Source organism: Elaeis guineensis, chromosome 3 (assembly GCF_000442705.2).
Source record: "Elaeis guineensis isolate ETL-2024a chromosome 3, EG11, whole genome shotgun sequence".
Classification (NCBI taxonomy): Eukaryota; Viridiplantae; Streptophyta; class Magnoliopsida; order Arecales; family Arecaceae; genus Elaeis; species Elaeis guineensis.
In genome coordinates this window covers 124892860-124910546 of record NC_025995.2, presented here as the reverse complement: position 1 = coordinate 124910546, position 17687 = coordinate 124892860, and the positions used below count along the sequence as shown (strand labels likewise).

Sequence of the window (17687 nt, the reverse complement as noted above, 5' to 3'; positions counted from 1 at the left end):
ATGTCTACTTTGTTTTGTCTCCATGTGTCTGAGACACAAACACAGAGAATACTGACACTAACGAAATAGAGATACGTCTGCTTGATTATTGAGGGAGCACGATGACATCATGAAGAATTCTATGATATTAATTAGGTGCTTATTAAGGAGTTTGACCAAATAACGATCCGAGTGCAATTTGTTTCCTGATTGGCTCAGGTGTGAGAGGTGAGGTAGAGATAGGCTAGTAAATCTGCAATGTGCCCATTGCCCTTCGTCAGTTAATCCTATTAATGGCTACCTCTAGCTGGACAGCTTGTGGAGATGATCTTTACTTTAATGTACTTATTATTTGTTCTTTAAGTAGCTCTTTTCTCCATTATGGCATTTCTAATCTGAAAATATATAATTCTTGTAATGGGTATGCAGTTTTGCTGTCTTCTTTCAATTCATAATTGCTTATAGGACTTATAAAGTTGTCAATTTTGTTATCATGGGTATTCTCTCTAACATATGAATATATCTTGAGTTTGTCAGGTACGTTCAAACTGACACTTCAGTTTACAGAGGATTATCCTAATAAACCACCAACTGTACGCTTTGTTTCTCGAATGTTTCATCCAAACAGTAAGTTCTGGATGCTGAGATGTTCCATGTAATAGGAATCTAGACTTTTATCGGTTATTCTAGGTCTTGGTTCATTCTTTATATCTGTAATATCTAATAGTTGCAAGAAGTTCCATACTGAAACATCTTGATCCTATGAAGATGCTTTTTAACTCATAGCAGTAGCACTTAAGCTATGTGAGCACTTTGCAACAGTAGCAAACATGGAGAGCAGATGTCCTGATGCCTCCTATTTATCGGTCCATTGGGCTCTGTAACTTGTGAACTCTAAAGCTTAGGCCATTCCATTCATGATGGTTTCTTTTTCCTGGATATCTTATGTTTTGAAATGTAATAAGATTAAACTTTTGGTTGGCTACCTGGTCTTTGAAAAGGTTTCTTTGTAACTGCTATGCGCTGTCTTTAATTTGGGAAAGAGGTGACATTATAATTGCATTGTATGAACAAATTTGGTGGTATAAGCCTTTTTCAACAGGGCTGTTATTTCATCATTTTAAAAAGGGTGCTATTACTCTTAGCATATTGCTTACATATTGTTTTGATGATGACATTATGATTGCATTGTATGAATTTTTTTTAAACATTGTTAAGTTTTGCCCTTGTTATATGTTGGAAGCTTACTGGTACTTTTCTTACTTTAACTTTTGTGGTTGAATGTTTATAGTCTATGCGGATGGAAGCATATGCTTGGATATCCTACAGAATCAGTGGAGTCCAATATATGATGTTGCTGCGATACTTACATCAATCCAGGTTTGAGAATCCTCTTTTTTTTCCAAAATAAATTGTTTGTATCTGAAAGTTGCGATGCTTATTTAAATTGTTTAACACTGACTAGTTCATAAACACCATTGCACTGTCATGAATAAATGAATCCTGACAAGGAAGTTGTCCCAACCAAATGATAATATAGTTCCATATAATGCCTGGTATCTATTTTCAGTCGATATATGATTTTGATTCAAATTTGTAATTGTCTGTTCTTTCTCAATCCATTTAGATTTCGCCAGTAAGAGGGAACTTCTAGAGCCACCAGAATATTATATGAAACTTCTTGATAATTTTGTTCAGTTGCTATACGTTGAAAGCTATCTTACATGGGTTCAGGCAGCGTTGTAATGGAGTCAGGCTTGATGCAGCACTGAGAACGTAGAAAGCCTGTAGAAAATCTAAGAAGGGGAAAATATGGATAAAACATAATTCAGAAGAGAGATTTAGAAGAGGAGATGGGAGATTGTAGAATAGACCAAGCTAAGTCATTTATTCATAATTATGAAAAATTCAAACCTATCTTTACAACCTTCTTCAAACTATACAAATAGGCTATAAATAATATTAACCTTATACAACTTTTAATCTAGATCATTTATCTAACTAAAGGACCCTTAATACAAGTAAAATTCCAAATTTCGGTATGAATTCACTACTAGTTACAGCTGAGGCTTTCTGCTAATTTTTGACATAGAAAATACTAGAATTTGTTTGAGGAATGTGAAATATCAATTGTAGATATTGAAGAGACTTTTCCAACAAGTCTAAAATCATTGGAACATTATATCTGTATGAAAAGTTATGCCTTGCTTTCCATGTAGACTATGACATGATTTGATCGTTCAATTTGACAAATCTTTTATATCCATTATACTTTAATCAAGGTTGGATCGGATCAAGCTTGGTTTGAAAGTATTTTGAGCTTGAACTCTGGGTCAAGCTTGATTTTATCACTATTTTAATCTTAATCAAGTTTAATTTCAAACCAAGCTGAACATGGGCCTAATTCATCAACTTGATAGTCCTGAATTGAGCTGTAATTATTTCAAGTTTGATCAAGCTTGGCCCAAATTTGGGTTGTAGCTTTATTCAAGCTTTCAAGTTTAATTCCTGGTCAAATTAACATTGATTCCAAGAATAAATAAAATAAATTGGCCAAAGCCTTAATCCCACAATATGTGATATATAGTATATATAATGTAAGGATTTCACTATAGTGCCTCTCAAGATTTGAGCACTTAGTTTTACTTCGGCAATACTAACTATCTTCTACAAAGTAGACGGTCAATATAGCTCAAAGACGAACCTGTGATCACCAGTTGCAACCAAATTTATGAGTGACAAGTACCATAAATTATTACGAAATCATGGATTATGTTTTTTTTAAAAATAAAAGGAGTGACTGCCATCATCTTTCTTGCAATGGCGATGATGACAGAGAGAGAGCCAGCAGTTCCAAGCACCGTCGTTGATGCCAATCGCGACAAGGAAGCAGTTCTAGATTTGCGGCCACAAATGATTGGGTCCTTGCTGAGTACACTGGGAGCTCCCTTAAGTTCCCTAACCTCATCATGTTGTAGTCTTGCTTTCCAATGAGGGCCCCTGTGAAGGCCCTGTCGGAGGTTGACCTCCCAGTGCTTCTCATCAGAGAGGAGACTGTGGTCCACCAAATGCTGGCCGTTGCTGCAGCGATCAGCATCTTCTGGATTGGTGGGGGCAGCTGAGGAGTTTTGAGAAATGATCGGGGTCAATGGTGGGTGTTTGGGGTACCTGGCAAGAAGGAGAGGGTGTTAGGGTGTTGGTTGGGGCGGGGGAATGGGTTTGGCGAGTTGTCTTGGAGATGGCCAATAATGCTGGAGGATGAGAGGGTTCGCAGGACAGTTTTAGGATGATTAAAAAAAGGTCAACTAACTGCCAACCAGTTGTATATTGTTTTACTTTAATGCCCTTGCAAAGGAAGGGCCATAGTCTATTTTAACTTTTTGCAAAAAAAAAAAAAAATAGCGAAAAAGTACAGTAGGCAAACCCCTAATATAAATATAACCTTACTGAGCTAGGTCAATTTTTGCCATGGCCTGAAAATAATTTAAACTTTGTTTTGCTGGTTCATGCTTGTTTTGTTTAGCTTCCAATGGACCTTGTTCTTAGCTTTTCTCAAGCTGAGGTTGAGCTGGTTAGCTCATTTTGGCAGCCCTAGGGTTAGGTGTGGTTATCAAGTGCGATTATGTATTGAGAGGTCAAATTCATCTTATTCAGAAATATTAGGATTGAGGAGTTAGCTGAAAAAAGGATTTTTTTGGTATACACTTGTCTCTTCTTATCCACACAATTACTCCTATTTCATACAAACTTGTTTTATGAGCAGATGAGGGACTGAAAAATAAGCTGTAATCAAAACCATGAACCGAGTGTAAATATTTGTAGGAACAATCCTTGAATGATAAATCATATGCAAAACAGAGAATGGATCTTAATTGTTCGATTAAATGAATGCAATACAGCCATCCATTTAATGATGTCGTTGCTACCCATATTAATTGCAAGTATTTATAAACCTAACCCGCACCCTTACCTTTTCCCCTTTCTCAACTATCTATCTAGTGCAGCACCATGTTTTTTTATCTCTACCCGACTGAATCCATCAACTGTTTTTCTCTGTCTTCTGTTGGCCTTGTCAACCAGGTCAAGCCCCACCAACTGCCTGTCTCATCTCAGGTGGATACCATGCAACCTTTTCCTTCAATCTTTTACCCCTTTCTTCTCCTCCACTCTTTTCCCTTGAGGGTTTATTCAAGACATCCACCTTCCTTTCTTGTTCTTTATCGAAGCCCTCAATTTCTTGTAGAGCTGGTGAGATGGTATTGGTAGCGTGTCAAAGTCATATATCTTGTATCCACACCTGTGTCATCTTGTGTCGGCATGAGTACATTGGGTAGGGGGGTGAGTCTGGGTATCATTAGACTGAATGCTGAAATAGTGGACCTTGGACCTTTCTGTGAATGTCCATTCAACGCCCTTGTTGCCAAAACTATGTCAAAACTGAGTTTGTTGTATCGCCGCTTGGTCATTATTTTTCTCTCATTTCTTTGCAGTTTGTGCATTGTGTACATGCTCAAGTTGATTTACCTCTTTTGAGACTACCTTGCTCTAGTGCTTTCTTTTATGATCTTAGCTTCTGCCATCTTAGGTGTTCCTTTGTCCCAACCTTTGCTCTTTGATAATTCAGTGGTTTGTTCCATGTGTAATTAAATAATATAATTAAGGGCCTATTTGGATGATTGGGCTGAAAATTCTATTGGATTTGTGGATTGGGCCGTTACAATCAGCAAAATCATGGTTTTGGAGGCTAGGCTAGGCCTATGTTCATGAGAACCAAGTAATAGCCTTGGAGTGGGCTGGTGTGAGAGGTCTTTTTTATTTTCCCCCTCCCTGTGGGATTTGGGCTGGTTTGCTTTAAAGCTATGCCTGAGTTTTTATAATATAGGCCTAGCTCAGCCTGTAAACCCATGATTTTGCTGGTTATACTGGCCCAATCCATAAATCCAATATAGGATTTTGAGCCCAATCATCTGAACAGGCTAAGGTCTTGCTCTTATTTAGTCTCCTTAGTTGACTAGGCATCTAGCAACGTGGCTAAGCATGCACCTGATCCTACAGAGCCAGGTACCTAGCATCTCTGGTTTCAGAAATACTGATTAGACTTTGGGAAAATTATGGGCAAGGAAAAAAAAAAGAGATATTATGAAGAAAGCAAAAGAGAAATTACAATAAAAAACTAGTGAAACTCTCTCAGTTAGAACATGAAATGGGATTCTTATGCGGAATGTTGTATTGTGTTAAAGCTAGTGTCATGTGTGATGTTAAGAGCCTCAACATACCATTAATAGAATTAATGTTAGCAAAAGAAAAAAAAAGAAAGCAAACAAATAAATGATGTTGTTTGCTCTTAGCTAGCATATTGGGAGGAAGAGTTCTCAACATAATTATGCTTGTAATCTTTTCCAGTTGCACATGATTTCTTAGTCCTAGAGAAATTTTTAGAAAGGCCTAATAGTGAAAGCTTTAGCTTCTAGTACCTCCTAATTCTATTTCCTCTCTGTCTATTCATATATTTGTGAAGAATGTATTTAATGTGATTATCCTCCTCATTTACCTTATCAAAAAGGAATCACATCTGGTAGTTTCTTATAAAACCAAGCACCCAGATGCTATCCTCCCGGCATTCTCAATTTGGCCAGCAGTCATTAAGTGCCAACTCAGATAGGAGCATAACATGTACTCTCCAAGTGATAATCTAGACTAGAATTTGGATCTGTCGGCTCAGGCCAATACTAGAGCTCAACCTTTCAGGAGTTGCCTTCCCCTTAAATGATATGTTCAAATCAAACTCCAATCTTCCCTAAAATCCTGTTATTTTAGCCTCAAATAATTTTGCTCTTAGAGTCCTCTGCATGTACAAACTCCATCTCTTCACTTCAAGACTTCCTTTAAAGTAATTTTCTTGAAATCCAAAAATCATGTGCACATCTAAAGGAACTATTAAATTCTGCCAAGTTAACCAATTACCTGGCAGCCAAGAACTTTGTATAAGTTATTGCACCTGAATTTGGAATCTCTGAAAATTTGCTCCTATGCTGGCTTCATGCGCACATCCTTTAAATTTGTTTCTTGAGATATATGCTTTTTTTGCTACATACCAATTTGCAATCCTGCACCCTCTCCCAGCTCAAGTAATTAAGAACCAGAGACTGACATCAGGACTCTGAATGCAAGCTTGTGGTACAAAGAAAATTGTTTAGCACAACAGTGATTAGATCACTATTCTATAAAAAAGCCCACTATTCCACCTAACCAAATTTACATAAACATTTTCTCTTGACTCTATGGTGCTAATGAGGATTCCATCCTCCTCCAAGTTGAAGGCTGAAACTTGAAATGGTGAGATCATTAACTGTGCTTCTCCACTCTAGCCTGGAGTTGCAAGTTCCCATCTGCATTACCAATCAAGGGCATTTTCCATTGGCACTCAACAAATATACCTCATACAGGAAAAATTGGTGGGGATTCCACGTTTTTCTTGAGATTGATTCTCCAAACTCTCGGTCAGGATAGAGATGGATTTTGCCACTGCCCTTAGAGGTGTAAATGGATTGGATTGGATTATATCTAAATCCAACTCCAATCCGAAATATTTTGGATTAGGAAATTTGGCTCCAAAACCGAACCAAATACTCTATAGTTCAATCCAATCCAGTCCAAAAAGTTCGGATTGGATTGAACTGGAATTTTGAAATTTTACATACATTAGACTGCAATTTGGATCATAATTCAAAAGCAAGTTATATAAATTTGAAATATATGCTACTTATAGGTACTCTACAATATTGTCCTTAATCTAACAACTAATATTATAATAATAATGGATAAGAAATAAACAATACAAATTTCAATACCCCAAGAGTCTCAACTGCTATAATAGCATCATGTCAAAAACATAAGTTCTAGATTTTTAAGAAAAACTACATCGTCAAAATATAATAAGTTCTATAACATTTAAAAGAAATTAAACTTGAAACACACACACACATATATGTAAAATTCAAAAGTCGAAACTAAAAGAATGGATTGGATTTGGTTTGGATCCATAGTTTGGATTTTGGATTAGATTTAGATTTTATAACATTAAATCCAAATTCAAGTCCAAAGTCCAAAATTTTTAAAAATTGACTCCAAATCTAAAACCAAAGTCCAAAAATCTAATCCAATCCTCTAGTTTGGTTTGAATCGGTTTGGATTTTGGATTTTTTTCAATCCATTTACACCCCTACTCAACCCTGCCAAAATTTCATAATATGTTCCCATCCCACCATGAACCTAATATTATTAGTTTCTCTTGCCAAATAAGGAATCAAATTGAATTTAATTTTTAAGAAAATATATATTTTTTAAGAACCTTTTGAAAACAACCATCATAAAACCGAGAACCAAACACCACCTCCGACTGTTAGCAAAACATTTTGCTAGGTTGGCTTTTTCATGGTTACGAGCCAATGCACTGATATAAGGCTGTGGCCTGATATTATTTAGGTCATATATACAGTATGTTATATAACTGCCTAAAGAAAATAACGAGCTAAAATTTATTAACTTTTTGGCATAGCTTGGTCCCTGCTCTCTCTTCGCCTAAGAATGAAATGGTCTGACCAATTTTACCTTTTTTTGTAACTAAGTTGGAATCCTTTACTAGTGAAAGTATCTGTATCCTGTCAGGGGACAATCGTTGTCATTTACTGGCTCATTTATGTATTTGGTGACTATGTTATTTGTAAATCCTCCTCTAATATTTTTGCCTGCCAAGGCCAATTCATCATTTTAAATAGGAATTATCATCTATTAACATTGGATGTACTTTTTTTTTTTTTTGGTTGCAGTCGTTGCTCTGTGATCCAAACCCCAATTCACCTGCGAACTCAGAAGCTGCACGCTTGTTCAGTGAAAACAAGCGTGAGTACAATAGAAAAGTACGTGAGATTGTGGAGCAGAGCTGGACAGCAGATTGATGGTGGATCTCGCCCCTTCCAATCAACTGGTGCTTGCTTGCTCTATCCGAAAGGTGTGGGACACCATCTGTAGTTAGATGATGCAGTATATGTATATTGTATTCCAACTTCATGCTTGCTGCCGCCGTATAGCTGCATGGCTTTCGGACATGGACATGTTATAGCTCTTTCTCTTGAAAATCTGCTAGCTTTGTGATATGAGGAGAATATTAGACCTTTTGTTTCATACCTTCGTTGATGTCTATTTCATTTGATGAGCTGGCTTGTTGGATGAATTGATGCTCCATTGGTCGCTCTAATGTTTTCCGCTCTCCTTTTTTTTTTTTTGAAGCTTTTCTTTTTATTTTTTGGGTTCAGAGAAGACGTCTGTCAGTTATTTTTTTTATTATTTTTTTTAAAGCAATGTGGTATGTAGGTTTTTCGAGCAAATAATTTTTGTCCTTTGTTTGAGCATTAATGTGATTGGTAGCCTCCGGTGCTTAACTGCGTTCTAGGACTGATCTGAGAGATTTAGGTGCCTGAAGACATGAGGATCCGAATCATATTATCAGGTATGTGACGTTCTGTTTTCGTGCCCCGTCTTCAAGATTGGAATGCAGGATGATCTGGTTTAACCAGGAGTAATCCATGGCACTTCTATATTTTATAAAATTAGCATAGCTTTTTCTTTTAAAATTTTTAGAAGTTTTGCTATTTGAATGTGAAAGGGATAATATTGTGTTCGATTTTCCCCCTCGCGGTAGTCTTGTCAGTTTGAAATTTAGAAAGCTATCTTGATCAGTTTTAAATTTTGTATTCCGAATGATTTGCTGTTCAGAAGCCACTCTGTGAGCATTACTTCTGGCTATGTAGGTTTTCCCTCTCATCCACAAAAAATTATTGGTTAGAACTCTTTTATGGGGATTTTAGATTTTTCAATAAAATGTTGTGATATTATTTGGTGATTCAAAATTTCAAAACTTTCTAGCTAGTCAAAAATTATGAGTAGAAATAAGGTACATAATTAACCATGATCGGTTATTTTCAATCCAAATTTATTGATTTTCTTAGTCTTATGAAATGTTGTGGCAATGTTTTATCTGATGATTGAAAGTTCATATGGTAGAATAATTTTAATCAATAATTTTTTTTCGATCACATGCAATATACGTTATTGACCATCAAAATGAAGCTCAATTTTCTAACTGTAAAGTTATATATTCTGTAAGAATATTTGGTTGTGCACAAGGTTTTTCAATTTTTGTGATAACAATGTTAAGTCTTCGATTTACAGAATGAAGTTTTTTTGTACATTCATCTATAATTTTTTTATTTTTCTTGTTTGGTCCTCTATTAATAAATTTAAAATTTTAATATGAATTATGATCTGAATCAAATTGATTTTTTTTTGAATTCCTATACGTGTGATTCTTTCAAAACCCAAAGATATTCTTCTATTTTTTTTTACATAATTTTTGAAATAATTTCATATTTTTTCATCTTCCTATAAACCTATGGAATAATTTTTTGTTTTGTGCGAATCAAAAGGAATGATGATTTTGGATTGTACTAAGTCTGAAATCAAAAATTTATTTTTTATCTCATATTTTTCTATTATGTTCTCTTTCCATTTATATTAAAAATATGAATCCGCAAACAAGGGCTGAGAGAAAACAGGCACGGCGGTGCCATCGCTATCGCCAGCACCACATATGTGCTGACACCTTACCTATCGCATATTCCTGCAAACTAGTGCCTCTAGACCATGTCAGCTTTAAAGGGTGGTTGACGATCTGTTTCTTGGAGGTTACCTTTCTATCGCTAAGCACTACTAATTGGTTGACATCTTCAAGCTATATTTATGACATGAAATGCTGTTGTTACTGGATGCAGCAGCAGAGGGACAGGTAAAGATTTTGATCACTTCCTATAAATATTTCACTTCACTCATGGCTTCTGTGAGTTGCATATACAAATTAAATATACAAATAACTACTTTCATGACCTCAACCGGTAGCAACCTCATGAAAGATTGAAAGCACAATCAGAACAAAACAAATAGGGGTGAAAAAGAAAATTTTGAAAGCAAATGCACCTCAAGATCTAGGATTGGGTGCTGAGATTCTCGCTGCTGCCCCATCCATCCTGGACTTGCACAGAGTACTGCAAGTTCCAGAGAACATCATCAATTGATGGACGCATGCTCGGATCTTCAGATATGCAGTTCAGGGTTATTTCAACTGCCGTTCTCAAGGAGCCCAGTGCAAACGTGCCGCAAATGGAGGGGTCAGCCATTCCTTTCAGCTCTGCCGGGCCATCGGTTAAGCTTTTCTGGAGCTGCAGAACATGGTAAGCACTTCCAATGTTATTAATGCTTCCTTGTTGGTAATTGATGCTATTAAGCTTTTGTTATCGCACAAGCCAAGTCTGAAGTTCAAACTTCAACATCAGAACGACTATGAACTTCTTTCTGCTTTGCTTATTTTTAAACGAATTTTCTAAAAAATATTTTCTGCTTCGACTGTCTTCCTGTCTAAGAGTTCTATGTTCAATGTTATAATGACACTAGGAAGATGAGAATCGAATACCTGAACTTTCAGAGAATCCAATTCGCTTTGGGATTCTGCAGGTTTGCCTGTGATAATTTCTAAAAGAATCAAACCCAGCTGATAAATATCTTCTTTTTCACCATGATCCAAATTGCGAATGCTGCGAACATGAGAAAGTGTGGAAAAAAAGAATTAGACTTTCATACGATCATAAGCCAAACCTACTTCCAAGTTTTGACTTGTATCACCTTCATATGGTATTAAATGTAAGCATAACTCTGCATACAATTATTTTGCAGACATTTACCCACAACTTTTTTGTAACTACTATTCTTCAATTCGTTGTCTTCTTCTTTTGAGCAATATGGTGATTATGTACCACCACCAGGGTCGGAACTCTGGACCTCCCTCAAGGGAAAGCCCTTGAAAGAGGCTTGCCAACCAGTTAATACCAGATGGCAACTTCTCCACAAGACTCATCAGGTTGTTTTGGATTGGAGATTGTGTTTCTTTGTTCTTTTTTTGCCCCTTCTTAAGTTTTTCCCCCCTGTATTTCCCTTACAGAGTGTAGACAATTGGACGGTAGTGCTCGGTAGTCATCCTATCAAACTACTTTTGTCAATTAAATTGTCCGCTTGCGATCGATATAGATTAGACACATTACCTGCCAAGGTCGCTATCTTCCATTGTGCTGAAAGGGCTTTCAGAACCGACCTGATAGACCCAAGATAGAGATTTAGCTATGAACAAAATATGGAACACTAAAACCTTTGCTTTCAATCAAGTTTGCACTAACCTTCTTGTTCTTATTCTTCAGCAGCACTGGAAGATTATAATTGTTAATTTTTGCGGTAAGAGTTTGGTCCAACAAAATATTTTCTATGTTGAGATCATTTCCAACAATACCAGGAACCGTCACTGTGTGCAAGAACTGAATTCCCCTTGCAACCCCAATAACGGCTGATACTCTCTGCAGCCATTTCATCATCTCACGCTTTCGCCACTCTGCCAAGTTGGAGGAAAAAAAAACATCATGTAAAATCCACTCATCTAATCTAGTCTCAAATGTTCGCATTTCAATTACCGGTAAGATGACTCCTTAAAGTACCATTCTGGACATGCTCAAAAACAAGAAAGACAAAACTTGCTGTGTTAGCACCATCCTGGCCACCGACAATGCAATGCCCCAAAATGCTGACCAAATGATGGTGCCTGAGTTTTGAAATGACATCCATGTACTTCAGTAGGCTCTGAAGAGGATGCTTTGGTTTCAACTTCAAACGTCTCACCACAACCATAGAGCCATCCTGAAGCCAACCCTTATAGAACTGAGAAGGCAAGGAAAAAGTTTGCAAATTAAAGGAGGGCCAACAAAGACAGTATCTTTTTTCAGTAAAAAGGTGGAGCCATGACAAAAAGAAACAAAGTGGCACCAAAAAGCATAAAGATCATTCCATCAGAGAGAAATGATTCAAGAAGAGATCTGGAACTTGATTGACAAGCTCATCGCTTCATCATGAAATACATATGTGAAATATTTTAGAAAACAGCAGGCAAACACAAGTTGTCCATGCAGTGTACTAGATCATCCTTATAGCTAATGACTCAAATTCAGGCATTTGTAAACTGAGACTGGTGAAACAAGTAAGTTTGGCAGGTCTGAACGGTTTATATTTATGGTGAAGACAGGAAGATGCATAACTGTAGATGCCTAAGTAATACTACATTACTAATTCTCTACTTTTGACTTGATTTCAGTCACTCTAGTGGATGACCAAACTTTATGAGATTGTGCAGGGAGGTGAATCTAAAAATAGCCATGCCAGATGGTTTTAAGAAATCTAAACTAGACTTCTAGTCAACCTTCTGAAGTCTCAGGCTACATCCTTAAATTCAAGAAAAATATCCATGTGCATGATTTGAATGGGTATGGACCTTTCCTTTCTTCATACATATACTACGTACGTACGTACGTGCATGATTTGAATGTGTATGGACCTTTCCTTTCATCATACACATATATCCATTCATACATATACAAACGAACATACATACGTACATACATACATGCACAAACATACGTACATACGTATGTACGTACGTGCATGATTTGAATGTGTATGGACCTTTCTAATCTAATATATCTCTTTTGTCAACTTCACACCAGAACAGAAGACTTCATAAAAAAGGGATTTAACATTCAGGTAGCAAGAGGATGCTCTTAATCAACATTGACTCTTGTTTAGATATATTTATGAGGAGAGATATAAATCAACTCCAAACATGATGTCTTGACCAGTCCTGGAGTTCAAAATTCTATTGGTAAAGACAATTAGCACCGGAGATCAAAATTTCCATATGATTTTCTAAGCTAAAATTTTCATCTCATAAAGCAAAAACAATTCTATATATTCACTCTCTTACATGTCCTCGCGGACCATCTTCGATCAAATTTGATGGATCAAAAGTATCAGTTGCTTCTTCGAGTTCCTCCATGCTAAAAACACGATAGGGAGTCAGCCCCAGTGTACCTACCCTCGCTGCTTGAGACATGTGCCCTGTTAAAGACAGAATTTGTTTTAATGAATAAAAAAAAAATCACATAAGAATTTCAAATAGATTCATGAAGTTTTTTTTTTTTTTTAAATTTATGGTGGTCAAGTTATGATTTCAGAATTTCTTTATTCTTTCCTAAAGCTTCATATATCATATATCTAACATGAGAATAGCTCATCAAAGAGTATGAGAATGGGTAAAGGAATTCAGCAAAGTATTCTTACGCGCATCAGCAGGAGTTCTTCCTGGAGAGACTTGAACCAAAGTTTTTCCAGCAATGGGTTTCTGGAACATGCTGCTCTCTGGATTCGTTGCTGCTCTCACCCTCCTTGAAACCAAGAAAACTAACAGACCCAAAAGCACTGCACCACCCACGACACCTCCGACAATGCCGAATATAAGCCCCAGCTTGCTCTTGGATCTGCTCTTGTGATCAGCTGGAGGCAGAATGGCCGCCAGTGCCCCATCATTGCAATAAGAATTCGAGTGCTGGTAACTCGAATCCCCTGAAGCCATGCAGTTCCCTGAATTCAGCACCACCAGGCTCGAAGAATTCGAGCGGATGCACGTAGGCAGTCCTCCCATCAAAAGATTGTTGGAGATGTCAACGTATCCAAGACCGCTGCTGCAAGACAGGTTCGCCGGAAGTTGGCCGGTGAGCTGGTTCCCGGACAGATCCAAGTATCGAATAGATGGCAGGGAAAACAAGAAGGGAGGAATCCAGCCGACGAACTGATTGGAAGCCGAATCCAGCTTCTGCAGCTGATCGAGTGCCGCCAGTCCCGCTGGGATTTTGCCGCCAAAGCTATTGTTTTTTAGGACCAGAGTCACGAGACTCTCGCCCAAGGAGGGGAAGTCGGGGCCGAAGCGGTTGCCTCCCAAATCCAGCTCGGCGAGAATCGGCAAGGATTTGAGGTCGGGAACTGTTCCGTTGAAGGAATTCCCAGCCAAGACGAGATTTTGGAGGCTGGACATGGTCGAAATCTGCGGAGGGATCGCGCCGTGGAGGAAATTGGAGCTCAAGTTGAGGACTTTGAGGGAGGCGAAGCGATCCACTTTCCCAGGCAGCGGTCCCCAGATGCCGATGGATACGAGGGAGAGGACGGTCAAGCTGGGGAGCCTCGACAGGGTGGTGAAGAGGGAATCGGAGGAGAAGCTGGAAGACAAGGGGGTCGAGCGGCCGCCGACGATGGAGAGCTGGGTGATGCGGTCGCCGGAGCAAGCGATGGAGAGGGAGGTGGAGGGAGGGAGGACGCAGAAGTTGGTGGAGTTGGTCAAGCCGGCAAGGGCGGGGGGAAACTCGAGGAGGCGCTGGAGGCGGAGGAGGGTCTTGGACTGGGAGGGGGAGAGCTGTTGGGCCGAGGCGGTGAGAAAGAAGCAGAGGACCAGGATGGAGAGGTGGAAGAATCTGGGCTTGGAACGTGGCAATGATAAAGATGCCATTTTTATCTGATGAACTGAGTGCTGCTGCTGGTGATGGGCAGTGGGAGAATGTGGGTGGATATGAATCATGCTGGGTTTTTTCTTGAAAAAACTTCACAAGTAGCCATCAGGGATCTCAAGCTTTATCGAAGAAGCTATATGTGCCAGTCTCTACTGTTATATTTCTACAAAACGAGACTGATACGAGAAGAGAGAGAGAGAGAGATTTCAAAGGTGATTTGTCCGATGGAAACAATGATTGAGAAAGATGGTTGTGATTGGGTGAGTCAGACTCTGGAGGAGAGAGAGAGAGAAAGAGAGGAGAAGGAGGAGGAGCAGGCAACCAGAAATAGTGGAAATGGAAACCACAAATGGTGGATGCTTGGCGCGGGGACGCGGGGCTTCGCTTTACAGCCTACCCACGTGTCCCAGTCACGTGCGCTCTGCGGAACCCGGCGGGTTGCATGGGTCCGGATGATGATGCGGAGAACCCTCTCCATCTTTTCTTCTTCTTGCTTTTATATCTACATATGTATTATTATTATTACTCGGAGATCGGGAAGCGGAGTTGAAATAACTCGTCGAATCTAACGGCGCATCAAGCGCCTCTTTTTCACATTCGGTGTCTTCGATAAGCCTTCATTAAGCGTCTCTTTGGCATTAAGAGTCTTCAATAAGTCTTCTGCATTACAAACATTAAATAATAATTTATAAGAGTCTACGCAGATAATGCTAAATATTAATTAATATGTATTGCGGCCAATCGCCTCGTTGTCCGATCGTCGGAGAGCGTGCACCTGCAAAAATGAGAAGTCCACACTGACCGGAGGTGGCTCCGACGGGGACCCTCCGACGGTCAAATCAGAGAGGTGACTGGACAACAGTGAAATGAAGACAGAGAGCTCGATCGAGAGGGAGAGAGAGGGAGAGGAGCGAGCCTGTGGTCTCGAAGGCGAGAATGGAGATGGAGCGGATCCCTTGCACTGTTGCCTTCCCCGGTTTATATAGTGGAGCACGGTATGGCGCCGTCATTAATGACGCAGACAAGTGAGGAACTGTCAACTCACTGTAGACTGTCAGAGTCGCCGTGAAAGTGTCATGTCGCCGTGTGGCTGTCAAATCACCAGGGTTGACAATGCCCTCGGCGGGACAATGCCCCTAGATAGCCGTGCCGCATGTTGCTGTCAGAACTGACAAGGTCTGGCGGCTGTACGGCGATTGGGGGAGTCGACCGACCCTAAGTCGGTGGCCAGCTGAGTGGCGTCGGGCCCCTCCGATGGTCGGCGACTTTCACGTGAGTCGGCCATCAGACCTCTGGGTTCAGTCGGTCGGAAAAGGTGCGTCCGACACATCCTCAGTCGGTCGTGAGCTGATAATTAGCCGGTGATGGCGTCCGTCAGTCGGTCGCTCCGGCCGTCAGTCGGTCGGTCGGTCCGCTCGACCGTTAGTCGGTCGGTCGGTCCTTCCGGCAGTCGGTCGGTCGGTCCGCTCGACCGTTGGTCGATCGGTCGATCCGTGGGTATTCTCCAACAATATGATTAACTTGAGTTCATATCAAGAAGTCTATTAATTGGATGGGCCACTTGAATAATATGTTAATTTAATTATTTATTTTAAAAATTTATGAGTGCTATAAAAAAAAAAATTTAAATAGAACTGTCGGCAAAATCGGTATATTAAAATATGGATCAAAATAGTCTTTTTCTTTATGGACATAAATATGTCATCTTTAATTGATGGCGTCGCGGGTCATTAAAGATTAGTTTGGTCAATTTCCTTTGAAAATTTAGTGGGCCTTTCCTCATGAGGCGGATCTCGATTCGCGAGTGGGTTGAAACGGGCACAAACGCACGATGCTGTCCTTGTCTTAGAAAATGTTTTATTCGTAGACCCACTTGGTAACAGATAATCTACTAGTGGACTCGGAACCACTTCCTTTGTTTTCATTCAACGCGTCAAATAATGAGCCCGTCCATGCCTACCTACGCGAGTCAGAATTCTAAAAATTTCTCCAGCTCTGCTATCTTCCTGGTCTCAGCCATTAGTGTATGACTCACCGATTAAGTCCTACTCAACAGTCCGACTGGCGTAGATTAACTCTCGCAACCTAAAACCATTGCATAATTTTCGAATAAACCAGTGCATAATCTTCAGCACCGAAGAATTGGTCAACTTGGTAGGTCGGGGGCATATGAGATTAAATGCTGTCATTACCGAACAATATTATTGTCACTATTCTCAGTTTTCAAATTGAAAGTTAGGTTACGAAATAAGCATGTATATATTTTTCATGTGGCAACATCTAATTTGGTAATTTGATCACAGGCCAAGGACTTCAATTGAATCTCGTTCCTATCAAGCAAAAAAGCAACCAAACTCTCATGAGAAATTACAACAAATATTAAATATTGCACAAGTCTTTTTTTTTTTTTTTTTTGGGTTTATGAAGGTAATCAGATAAATAAAAACCACCGAGTCACTCTCAGATATTTTTTTGTACAACTAAAGATAGATTGTTATTGGCTTACTAAAAACCTCTGCCGACTGGGGCAAAAGAAAGGGATATATCTTTTGGTCCCACCTACCTAAAATAAAGGGAAATAATAGTTAGATGCCTTTCAAGGCTTACAAGTTTCCAGCACACAAGGTTAGACCCTACGTCAACAAGATCCGCGTGCAATTCTTTCAATATGATAATTATTTAATCATATACTGATGTGGGGAAAGTATAAGAAAGAATAGCTTGAATTATGATCGTTCGGTTGGCGTTGGTCTACACCCCCATCCTTAATAATTAGTTAAAGATGCACTCCCGAGGTCCACCCTATAAGGGAAAAATTTAGAGCCTCATTGGAGTTGGTGAGAGAGTGTGAGAGGGAGCCTCTTGTTTCCTTCCTCCTTGTCTTCAAAACATGCTAACGATGCCCATTGTGGTCCCAGAACGCTGAGGAGGCGTCGGTGGGATGTTCTCCACTTTTACTTAGTTGCCATGGCATGGGACCTCCGTGATATAAATGCTATTATAAATTAAATATTTAGTTGGTAATGTTATGGGTTTAGGATTCTCCCACATTAGCTAATCTTTAGCTGTCACTGACCATATTAATGGACTTGCCGTTGAGATGAGTGGATAGAATATTTGCTCCATCATTCTCTTATGTCACATTGCGTTACATGATATGTTCATTGACCCCACCATTGTCTCCTCTCTCTCTCTCTCTCAATTAACTTCTACCGGCTGTTT

General features: G+C 39.2%; 2 protein-coding genes across 3 annotated transcripts; one reads left to right on the top strand and one right to left on the bottom strand.

The window, feature by feature from the left end:
- Positions 1 to 516: 516 nt before the first annotated feature.
- On the top strand, positions 517 to 8212 carry LOC140850946 (ubiquitin-conjugating enzyme E2 2-like; the record flags this gene model as incomplete). The annotated part of the gene is given in 3 exon segments (XM_073254864.1): positions 517 to 606; positions 1271 to 1359; positions 7809 to 8212. Coding segments are annotated over 3 exon segments (308 nt in total), but the record flags the coding sequence as incomplete, so codon positions are not given.
- Positions 8213 to 9872: 1660 nt separating this feature from the next.
- On the bottom strand, positions 9873 to 14740 carry LOC140856691 (probable LRR receptor-like serine/threonine-protein kinase At1g14390). Of its 2 annotated transcripts, XM_073254862.1 has the most exons (7): positions 13246 to 14740; positions 12890 to 13023; positions 11550 to 11793; positions 11262 to 11470; positions 11130 to 11179; positions 10505 to 10625; positions 9873 to 10253 (listed from the first exon to the last, which is right to left on the bottom strand). In XM_073254862.1, the coding sequence occupies exons 1-7, from the start codon at positions 14531 to 14533 to the stop codon at positions 10020 to 10022; spliced, it is 2280 nt and encodes a 759-aa protein (XP_073110963.1). In that variant the 5' UTR covers positions 14534 to 14740; the 3' UTR covers positions 9873 to 10019. The 2 variants fall into 2 exon arrangements, with proteins under 2 accessions (XP_073110963.1, XP_073110964.1); XM_073254863.1 differs by lacking the exon at positions 10505 to 10625 and having other exon boundaries at positions 10092 to 10253.
- Between the last annotated feature and the right edge of the window lie 2947 nt (positions 14741 to 17687).